At 38.1% G+C, this 12040-nt stretch overlaps 1 protein-coding gene across 1 annotated transcript; it reads right to left on the bottom strand.

Moving 5' to 3' along the window:
• Nucleotides 1-2396: 2396 nt before the first annotated feature.
• Nucleotides 2397-11407, bottom strand: LOC131269405 (uncharacterized). Its single transcript, XM_058271753.1, has 4 exons — nucleotides 11085-11407; nucleotides 4133-5096; nucleotides 3525-4064; nucleotides 2397-3424 (listed from the first exon to the last, which is right to left on the bottom strand). Exons 2-4 carry the CDS (start codon nucleotides 5089-5091, stop codon nucleotides 3133-3135), a joined length of 1791 nt encoding a protein of 596 aa, XP_058127736.1. The 5' UTR covers nucleotides 5092-5096; nucleotides 11085-11407; the 3' UTR covers nucleotides 2397-3132.
• Between the last annotated feature and the right edge of the window lie 633 nt (nucleotides 11408-12040).

Raw genomic sequence — 12040 nt, 5'->3', positions numbered from 1 at the left:
TCGCCTTTTTCAAAGTGTTGTTTACTTTTTATATGCGACTTGTGGGTAAAACTCGTTTCGAGTACCAAATCCATTGAGAGTCTAGAGTCCATGAAAAAAACATGTTTCACGTGCACTTAATATAGTAGGTAAATTGCCTCTTCTCAACACATTAAAACTGTGAGTTATAAAACAAAAGATTTCACTATGCATTTTGACATCGCATCGACTAGAATTTGGCCAAACTCAAACTGTTAACTATAAAGATACATAAAATCACCTCAACTTTCTTTTACCATGTGGTTTTATAATTCGAAAATCGTTAAATGATCATTATTAGTCAAATATTAGGAAGTTCGGAGCTATAAATCGCACTAGTTGAAAATCAAAAGTAGTATTTATTTTTAATCTTTCTATTTATTATGATATTACAGCCGTTTCCGAATTGTTAAAGTCAGTATGCTCTAACTAAGATTTAGGTTACCAGGGCATAGTACGTACATTACACAACATTATTTTTAAACATAGACATATTTCTACATGTTGATTGGAAAAACAAAAGATTTAATGCAAAATATCACTTGTTTATATTTATTTATGATTGGAAATGTACAGTTTGACAATAGAAGTGTAATTGAGAAAAGAGTTTGCGCAGTTGTAAAATGACTTGAAGGAATAGATGGATCTGAAACAGTGTAGTATACCCGTGCTGTCAAAGAAATAATTGTACAAGAAAACTTTCTCTTGCGGTTTTATAATGTAAATATTTATTAAGTATCAAACTGTCATGCTGTTTTGTAATGTGTATATATCTTTCTTATTAGAATATCTAAAAACAATTCTCGTATAAAGCTTTGCATTTAACGGCGCCTTAAAACGGCTTGTTTATATGTTCAGAGAATTTTAATTGAAATTTTATCCATCTGATACAAGAAAATTAACATAACTCGTAATTAACCCCATTTTATATTTATTATTTTACAAAACCATTATGCTATTTTGTATCTAAACTGCCGTATAATTCACTATTTTGAGAGAAATGTACAAAACGTTTACAAAAGTTCAAGCATTTGTGCTGATGGCATTTATTTCATACCTCTGTTAACAATACCAGTCAATTTCACGTACATCTGCTTTTTATTGTGTCATATCGACGTAACAGTTTGATGAATCAGTCATATACAATGTTTTGGTTATGGAAACTAACCTCAAATTAAAGCAACCATATACAAAACTTCCGACATTATACATTATAATAGCAGTTGCGTTAATTCAAGATGACTATTCTTGACCCTTTGTAATTTGTATGCAATTAAAGTATATTCATTTTTCAAATGACATTCAAAAGAAAATAGAAATGTTAAATAATTCATCAGTTTTGTCTCTACAACTACTCTCTTGCTGCATTAGGTGTAAAGAAGACAAAAACTTAAACTTTGAGATCAATCAGTGGCTTCAGCATGAATTATCCATGGACTAGTTTTAACTTCAAAAAGAGATATTATATAAACTATTAAGCACACACCTTTACCGGGCAAACATTTAAAATTGAGAAAAAATATTCGATTTTTGATTCGAAACAAAAACGGAAATCTATGAAACGTGTACTTTTCAGATTAATTTGTTGAGTCGTTTTACATCATTAAGTTAGATATACTTTTTTTAAATGCGTGATTTTTCATCAGCTGGTAAGCGCATATAAATATCTTCTGAGCTAACATAATTTCTTCGGAAGTTTAAAATTTTCACGAAAAAAGTTTTCTCCTCAACACAATCTCGTTTTCTTTACACCTCGCATGCTCTTAGGTGAAAAGTTGAAGAGACAAAAATGATACAGCATTAAAAAGAATGAAATTTCAAACTCCTTGGGTTTTTAACAAAAACCACTTGTAAAGGTTACAAAATGTGATTAGAGTTAAAAGCTTTAAGTTCATAGAGTACATAAAAGATAAAAGCAAATTGTAACATGTAAAAGACGTTTTATGCAATCAAATGTGTTTAATTAGAGATACAGTTAACACAGTTACTGTGTGGTAGTTGGTTGTTCCAGTGGTATTGCATGTGTTCACAATTCACTTGGTAGTAGAGGTCCGAGTAATACCGAGTGGTTTCTTCTGGATGCAGCGGAAAAAAACGGAATGTCGAAACTATCGCCAGCAGAGCAGCTGAGCTGTTTTATGTTGCACTGCGAACATTACTTCCCATACATCTGAGCCTCCTTTCCTTCGGACAGCAAATTTGAACCGCCCATGAAGTTTTCAATTGATGTTCGTTCCTGTTGCTACGACACGACAATATAATGAAGTAATGAATAAAATATTTTATAAAAATGAGATTGTTAAAACATGCAACAAAATGACAAATTTGTAGACTTGATTACACATAGTCCCATTTTAAAATCATGTAGGGTAAATGAACCAGTTTTGTTAGAACACATCAGTGCATTGAATCTCATATATAGAAAATGTATGCCTTATATTTGAAATATCCATGGACTTTATCGCAATAATCTAAATAAAACATATGCAAGGACAAGGTATTTAAAATATTTTTAAAAAGAACTGTTGGTTTTTGTTTCTTTGATTGGCTATGTTTTTGGCTATATAATACGCATGGGAAAGCCTTTGTAAAAAATAGACCCAAAGTATGATAAAAAACTGATTCTCTTACCCTCTGTATGACATAATTTTATTAAGGCTTGCGCAAGTTGCTTCTGCATGTGTTGCATATGATACAATCAAGCCAACATATACACTATAAATCAAAACAAACTTGTTAAAGCTTGTCTTACTCTATGTAATGGAAAATATACAAAATACATAACTAGTTCACACATTGTTGTACAGGTTCTTATAAATACAATAATTTGAAGCCATAAAACTTACAACTAATTTTAACGAACAAACAATGAAAACTCACGACATATGCAGGTGCTTAAAAAATATTCTCAGTTGATTCAACTACCTTAGGCATACTTGTACATTATATGAATACTTACTATTACAAGGTGTTTACGGAAGGAATTGCTACATTATAAAATATACTTCAGCAGATCTGCTACACACTCAGTTCTATACATAATCCTATCGATTGGTAGTTCTATAAGTTTCGATCCTTATGCCTTAGACAGTTCTATGCACAAGTACGCAATGGTTATTTTCCTGTCGATTCGTTTTCACCTTTCATTGCGGGCGTTTGATAGCAGTCGTTCACCTGGTTTGTATTCACAACATCGGGAGTTCGTGCCAGCAGGTGTTCGCGCATCGTACTTACGTGGTCCAGGTAGCTCATGATTGCCGTGGGCCTGTCGCTAAGCATTTCAGCGGCCCGAGTTGACACGATCCGGTCCTGTTGTATTCGGTTTGTAAGCTCTGATATGCTCACGTTGCTGCCGTTCGTATGCCATACATCTTGCATCCGCGTACCCGTAACCATAAATTGTCCTCTGAGAATGAAAGGGTGAACGAATAGCATTAATTAACATAGGCACTTTAGGGTTTCTGGGACACTCGCTGATTCAGCAGACCATGAGAACATTAGCTTACTTGTACGGATGTTTCAGGCATCCATATGTTTCTCGATACCGGCCGTAAAGTGTGCCATACGATACACCTAGGATCTTTGCTGCCTTTTTCATCTCTAGCGTTTTGTTGTTAATGCCGTCCATAACCCGCTTAGTGAATGGTTCCTCCCAGAACTGTGGTCGCCGTCCTTTTGCCAGATAATCACTCATCTTAACGACATCTTTCCATTTTTCCTGCTCCAATGGCGTCAGCATGACTGAATCGTTTAGAGGTGAGCGTTCATCAAAGCTGTCCGTTGCACACGATCGCATTGAACCAATGGTACAATTCGCCGTTAGCTCAGTCTTTGCTTCCTGGGCACGTTGGATACAACTTTCGTCACCACTAGTCGGAGTCGCTGGTCGTGGCCTCGGTTCTGACGAATATATCCTATCATGCTCAGAAAGCCTACGCGAACAAAGTCTTGGTGCATCCGGTCGCTCCAAAGTGACCGGAATGGACGCGATGTTGCTTTCAAAGAAGGAAGGGAATACGTTATGATCGATATGCGCCAGCTTCGGCCTGCAACAAATAGGAAAAATGAGAAGCAGAACGCTTGACGAGTTTTCGTGACCAAAAACAAAACTTACAAAGGTTGAAACGTCTTGTACTCCTTATCTAGTGGTGGACGCCCACGCTTTTTCTTAACGAAACTGTTCGTTAACGAAGCCTTGGAAAAGGGAAAACCTGCTGGCGACTGAAGTGGCGCGTTGTCGACGGTCTCTGCTTTTGTAAAGCTCCCGATGATGTCAGGTATTGGAACCAACATGCGCGGTTCTTGATTGTGTAATCGGCTTTCGTCTATGACTCTGATGCTACTTCTAGTATTCTTATTGCTATGTTTATCACTACTCGCTATACTACTTTGTGTACTGCATGCATGATCTGAATTTATTTTATTACGATCTGTTATATACCTAGGGGTACTGTTTTGCGGAATACTGAAACTAGTGCTACTGCTGTTACTGATACAATCTTCGTCATCATTGGATACAACAAGAGTTGTTTGGTCTTGCGCAGAGTTTTGTGCACTAGATTGGACGGCACTCACACGATCGAAGCCTTCGGAGGGGTCATTGTAGACAAGGCTAGACATCTCTATGATTGCAGCACTGCCACCATCGCTGACGCTAAGATTACCATCGCTACTCGCGATAATGTCTTCGGTATCGTCGTATCCTTCCTGCCAGGACACTTCGGCCAATCCTTTGATACGCAGGTCCTCGGCAGTCTTCAACAGCGATGTGAGGGCACCGTGCTCGACGTTGATCTCTCCCTTGTACATAAACTCGATCAAACATTTGATGTCGTCATACCGCGCATCGTGCATGATAATAATCGGATCCTTTTCTTCGCTGTAGCAGTTAGTCAGAAGGTTCTCAAAGTATGTGCTGCATGCGCAGAGTACAACCCGATGTGCACGGATCGTTTGTCCCTCGCATGCCAGTGTTACATCGCAGAAGCACCCACGGCCCAACAGCTGCGAAAACATGACCTGAAGATTGCTGCGGTGGTACTTCCACCGCAAACAGTAATGTTGTTGGTCCATGTTATCTAAGTGAGACAAGAAAAAAGGTGTCATTAGGTTACCGTAAAGATTTTTTTTAGGGAAGGCGGCGGACATGGCGCGCGAATGGCGTTTTTTTTAGGGAAGGCGTGCGGACATCCTCGGTCGGGTAAACGCTATTGATAGAAGACAGCGGTGACACCAGCATGTTTTGAATTACGTGCGGTTACTAACAAAGTATAGACAGTCGGTTTTATGAGTTACAGCCTTGGTCGGATGTAACGGCACAAGCCGCTTTGAATATTAGTAATTAATACTTTGAATGTAATCCACGCCATCATTACTATACATGCATCGGGGATGATAATTCTAATAGTTGTTTCCTTTCCTATGTACACCTATGGGGATATTCCAATATGCTTGACAATCTTCTTCTTCTTCTTGGCGTAACGACCACTTGGTCATGCCTGCCCGTTAAGGGCCTACGAGACTTGTTTCCCTGTTGTACGTGGATAGTCAGTCCTCTCGTACAGGAGAGGGTCCGGTCGCGGTTGGGATTCGAACCCACGCCGTCGAGGTGGTGAGCCCCAGCGCTCATGGACCGATTTTCTATCCGGCACTACCGCTCGGCTGTCGCGGACCCCCATGCTTGACAATATGTGCTGTGATTAATGAAAATATGTCGTGTCAGAGATAGAGTTGTGACGATATGCATTCAGACTCCGAAAAAGAGGCAGCTTTTACGAGCTTCTTTTATCACCTAACCACTTCTTTTTTTCTTGATCTTATTTATTTTCTTCTTTTTCCCATTCTTTTCTTTTTCTTTTCTTTTCTTTTTTCATGCCTGCGCGTTCTCACCGAACCTTTTCCTTTTATGTTCGTTAATAGTGAGCTGGAATCTTAAATAAGATAACTTAACAGCTCGACGTCCGCACAATTCACGATGTCGCAACGTTTTACGATTACGTGCACCAGTTTCTCCGTATCTGACCGCCTTGTTTAATTATTCTTTTTCGTTCATTATTCGAATTGACGTACGAACATGAAAGCGCCATGTGAAATTTGTTTAAAATTCATTTGATGTTTGTTTACATCCAGTAGGATGTGTCGCGTGTCAGGTAACAGCGTTGACACCACACCAAAATTAAGTGATCGGATAAAAACCGATACGGATTTACTACACAGTACGGTGTATCCGGACGGCAAGGTGTTAATGAAAGGTTAGATTTTTTCAGAAGCTTTTGGCATATTCACACCAAGCATCCAACACTCTCTAGATACGACGGATACTTCAGCGTCGATACTTAGACAAATTAGTGATCACCACCATGCTGCCCATAAAACTGCAAAATGATGACAAAAGGGTTTAACAAATGGGCTTTAAGCAATGGGGTCTCGTAGAGAAAGGAGATGGCTGTACACCTGCATAGAAAGTAATACCGACGCCAGGTGTTTGTTCACGCCAGAATACAATGATGACGACGAGGAGTTGTATGATGAGTGATTTATAGAGATTTGCACTCTTAAATTGCTCCTTAATGCGTTCGTCGAAAAGGAGAAAATATGAGAATACATACATATTAGAAATCGCAAATCGAAGATTTCTGAACGAGTGAAACAAAAAAGAGTTTAAACTTTATCGAATGCACAAAAATCTATTTATTACATTAAGGGAGAGTTGAACCTAGACGTAACAAGGAGAACATCCATCTAGTTTTATTAAAAAAAGAAAACATTGCAATCAAATATATCAATAGATTTTTCGGTTTATAAGTAGTCTTCAATGAATACAAAAAATTTAGTTTAGATCTGCCTACACGGATTTAACGGCGTGGCTTGCGAAAAGAAGTATTTTCCAAACCGAAACTTTTGTGATTGATTCTATTCGTCTGGGAAGCTGATATTAAAGCCTTCCAAAATGAGTAGCAAATATTAAATCAAGAATAATACGATCACGCTAAAAGCCTCCGAAGCCTAAAAGCCTCCCAATGTTCCGAAGTAAAAAGATAACTTTTCGTCAAGATAATGTGACGATCTGTTCCAGCAAAGAGATGATTGATTGGTTCGATTTTTATGGTGGTTTCTGTAGACTGGCTCCTTCACCATGCAGATAAAACTAATAAAACTATGAAAAATATGTTAAATGCAGACAGCCTAATGCAGATGCAGATAAACCTAACAAAACTTTGAAAAGCATTTTCAAATGCAGCCATCCTTATTGTATATTTGTAGAGAAAAAGTTATATACTTTTATATACTAAAAAATTATAGCTAAAATTAAAGTGGATCTATAGAAACTTTTCATAGTGTATGATAAGAACCCCTTATTCATTGCATGAAATTCCTCTAAACACATCCGTATTATTTTTGCTAAGATAATTAACCTTTTCAATCTATAAATTTGAGACTTTCATAAGTTCACGATGACCATTTTTAAGGAAATTCTAATGAACCTTAACCTTAAAAATCTGCAACAAATGCTTAGTTTGATTGATATTTTTCTGAACAATTATAATAAATGAGGCGGTATCAAATTGGCCAGATTTTGTAGCATGGCTAAGTGCTTCTCTTATGGTCACTTAGCTCTTAAATCGTACCAAACTGTACCTCCATTGTACAATCGTCTGGCCAGGACTCCCTAACGATTCTCTGTGAGATTTAGCGCGAGGCGTGATGTAGTCGAACATGTTTTATCCAGTTTCTCAGTAAATGAGATCAAATGGTGTCCACAAGTCGTGTATAGTTTAAGGAAAATAATACGTTGAACTGAAATAAAATTATGTTTCTTTTACACCCAAACGGATGTTGTCAATAATTGTATATTTATGTCAAAAGGATCTAAAAAAAATTATACAACATTCTTTTCAGCAACGGTATAGAATTAAAAAAATGCAAGTATCGAATTAAAAAAATGAGGGACATTTGTAAGTATTGCGTTTTCTGTAGAAGAGACCATTAAAGCACCTTCTTCTTCTAAATAAAGGGGCCTTAGAACTATAGTACTAGTATGGTGCTATAGTGACAGTGATTCATATAGCGAACTAGAATCGATCAATCTCAGTTAGAAAAAGAATATCACCGTGACACATTTTTTAAATTTTAATATAGTTGTTTTTTTTGTTGAAATCAAGTAGAAAGCTGCTGGTGTAAGCCATGTTAGTCGTGGTAATGCATTTCAATTAATTTTTCCCAAAACCCTGTGCCACCACGTTGTCCCGTTTTTGTTAGGATGTTTATGTTTCATTGCTGTACAACTATTTACCTGTGTAGTTTGTTATTGTCAAACCCTGCTTCTATTGTTAAGACTTTCGTTTTTCTGTCCCGCTCAAGCCGTATAAGAGATCTTAGCATGTGCCATTTTTTGAAGTTCTTAAACAACAATTGTTTAAAAGTTCTCTGTACCCCTCAACGTTCAGACCGGCAAGCGGAAATAGAGCGTCACACCCGTTGTGTTGAACAAGTGTAAGCACACTTGAAAACTGCATGGTCGTTAACATAGTCGTTACTGTGTATTTTTTTCCATAACCCCAGCTTGCGACATGGTTACACGTTGGAAAACAGTGGCCTAAGAAAAACATTTTCCAAAATGTAAAAACAATACAAACTCCTAACATGTACGCTTAAGGTTTAAAGAAAATGCAACACAATAAAAAATGTCAATCTTGATGTGGCACATTGCAACATTCTAGCCTCACAATATACGTGAAAATAAAAACAGGAAACCATCATGAAGTATAAAAAACGGATACAGTATGACTTATTTCATTCGTACCACATCACTATGAAAAAGAACCTTCAGGCTTGGTTGACAAAATTTATCCTTCATTTGCATGGCATCCATTACCCTTTAAAAATCTGTACTTAGCTGTATGGTGGTTCGAATTAATCCAACATAAAGTTTCTTATAGAATCCTTTAAATCGTAATACTTATATCAGAGAAATGAGTTTCAAGCCTTAATGCTTTGCTCTTTTCGCATTTTTCTCGGCACAAAGGTGTATGGAGTCGATTGGAAGGTACACAACTAGAGATGTAGATTAAGAAGACGAAAAAAACTTTCCCTTGAATATTATCGAGGATAATTTATAGGTATAGTTATGTAGGTCGTTTCGATGAACGGACTAGTGTAGAAACAATATCCGTTTGGCTCTTTCCAAAACGTAAATGATTCATGTTATGAACCCCAAACTTTAGATATCTTGCCATCAAAGGTTTACAGAAAAACTTACCAACATACTGAAGGGTAGTGACACAGCAAAACATGCTACAATACAAGTGAACCTTCAAAACGTCGCAACATCACGATTTTAATGTTAGTCAGCTCATATGTTTTTGCTGCTCGAAAGAAACCAAAGCGACAAAAAATTATTCAAAAAAAACCAAACAAAATACAAATTAATGATAACAACAAAAAAGTCAAAGTGGTTGCTTGTGTTGTGAGACCAGGTACGCTAGAGGTTTAACAATAAAAAAATTGAGGAATTCTAAATGCTTTTTCTAGCTGGTTTATTTCTTTGGAGCACAAACCGGGCTGACGTATTTCAAATCCGCTGAGCGAAGGAGATTGCAAAAACGATGGAATTTTTATGGTGGTGGGGTGAAAGAAAACTGGCTTTGTGGCTTATGGAAGACAACTACACATAGGAATAAATAGAGATAAAATATGCAGTGCTAGGAGCACAAATATTGAAAAACACCGTGACTTCAGAGGAAGATGGGTACATCTCTGCGCAGAGATAGAGATGAGTAGGTGGTAAGGTAAGTAAAAACATAACTTAAGTCATACGTTATATGTTATATTAGAGGCTGACCAAATTAAATCAGAGTTCATTCATTCTATTTTATTTACAGCATCTCAAATTAATATTTGTAAGCAAACAATCGCATAACATCGGACAATGTGTGGACGTGAAAATTTGGATTAACCCAAACTGCGTGTCGTGTGTAACGAGTGATTTTCTACAACATCAGTTTTTCTATGCCTTTAACTGCCTGCAGTTAGTTGTAGGTTTTTTGATATTCATTACTGTCTTTAATGTTTTTTTTTCTACTTCATTAGCAAATTGAATATTGGGAAAAATGTAATTTAGCATCCTTCGGTTCAATAAATAGAAAAGCTCATGAGCACAAAAAATCAAAGTAGCTCAGTTAACGAATCAAGCTTTAGTCCAGCGGTTACCCTACCAGGCGAATAGTTGGTTGGATGGTTTTGAGAAGCTCCAAAGCTTGGTTGAAAGTGGCCCTATTGAGAGCAAGCAGAAATAAAATTAAAAGAAAAACAAGGCACTTTATAATGGGTTGCGAGAGGAAGGGAAAGTACGCAAAGTTAGAGCACACAGTAGATGCTGAGCAGCGATCGGTTCCGCGGAAGTTAACCTGTGGAGGGGGAGAGGGAGCGGGAAAACAACCGAGACCTGTGGGTTATGTACATCGTCGGATAGTCCTATTAGCTTAGCATATCTCCTCCAGTTTTTACATGTTATGACTGGTACTAAACATGCTGGACGGGGTGGATGGGCCCCGCAAGGTTGAGAAGTTCAATAGCCATCGTTACAAAAACTGCCAGAGGCAACCTATATTTTTATCATCGGGAAGTGTACCAACAGTCAAGCAGACACTGTGCTTTGTCCTGTTCTCATCATACATTTCAGGAATCGCAACGAGCCCGAGAAGTTAACGAACGTAGCATAAAAGCATGAAAATTACATTTCAACGGATACACAATACGTATACACATCCACCAACACAAACGACACGAAATCGACTGTCAACAAAGGCAGGCAGTGCAGTACGGAGCATCGGAATGTCGCCCATTCTACGAGTGCGCGCAATGCAAGGTCAACAGAGAAGCAACTTGATAACAACCCTTTTCCAAGCTGCATGCAATGTTCCGCCTACCATACTGTTTGTTTAGTTTACGGAAATTCTATTTGATACACATCCCCGTGTTTTGAATATCAGTTGGTGCGTTATTACAACCATTATTATAGCTAATATTATAATTGATTTAAATTAAGGTTTCTTTCTTGCACCTACCGAATCGCAGAAGAAACTATCAGGAGTCAACCGGTGTGCACATACACACTATTTCGCCACGTCAAAACGCAATGTCACTTTGGAATACAGCCTGTTATTTTGCACTATTCTAGTTGTGTTTGCTCGTCGAAATTTAACTGGCACCCGCTCTCACACTGTGATGGTTGAATGCTGCGGTCGACTGCTTACATATGCCAATCAGAGGTCCTCCTGTTACAAAATCCTTTCACACTTCTTAGAACGGTTGATCGGTGCAGTATTGGAGGAAAGCAGGGTCTAACAAAGCGGTATTCGGACTTTCGCGAGCGGCACTAAGAGGCACAATACTGGATAGCAAAGAGCCGTCCGTCTGCAACAACTGTTGCTTATGCAATGACTACCACAACTGTCAACGGGCAATGAGCAAGCAAGCGATGCCTGTGGAACGCTGTACGGCGCAATTGTACTGCACATGTCAGAAGGGGTTCTTTCGAACGCTCGCTGCTCCCGTCTTCTTCCGTTGTGCGTCGTGGGTAATCCTACCCGAACACTGCCGAAGCCCACTCTCGCTTCTGAAGCGCACGTGAAAGCTCTTTCCTTTTCGCGCTCTCTTTGGTACGCTGTACTTATGAACTGTACTGCTTGCACTTTACCCTCAGTCCCTGGCGCTAACCGGAATGCCTATCGAGATTTCGCATGTAGTGAGATTATATGTACCTTTAGAGGCAATTGGCTCCCTTCTTCCGTTCTTTCTCTCGCACACTCCAGCACACATTTGGAGGAATAACTGTTGACCTACCACGGAATCTGTTTGAAGCGATATACATTAAAACTTTATAAATTTAAAAATTTTAGGAAACAAAAGAACCATTGAAGCTTGACCGAACACTACGTACATATGATATTCGTTAATTAACTTTACTCGAGATTTGAAATATTATTTGAGGAAACGATTAAACGCGTCATCCCTTTTACTT

The sequence above is a fragment of the Anopheles coustani genome, chromosome X (assembly GCF_943734705.1).
Source record: "Anopheles coustani chromosome X, idAnoCousDA_361_x.2, whole genome shotgun sequence".
Taxonomy (NCBI): domain Eukaryota; kingdom Metazoa; phylum Arthropoda; class Insecta; order Diptera; family Culicidae; genus Anopheles; species Anopheles coustani.
The sequence above is the reverse complement of the archived record's forward strand: the minus strand, read 5'-3'. Positions and strand labels throughout refer to the sequence as shown.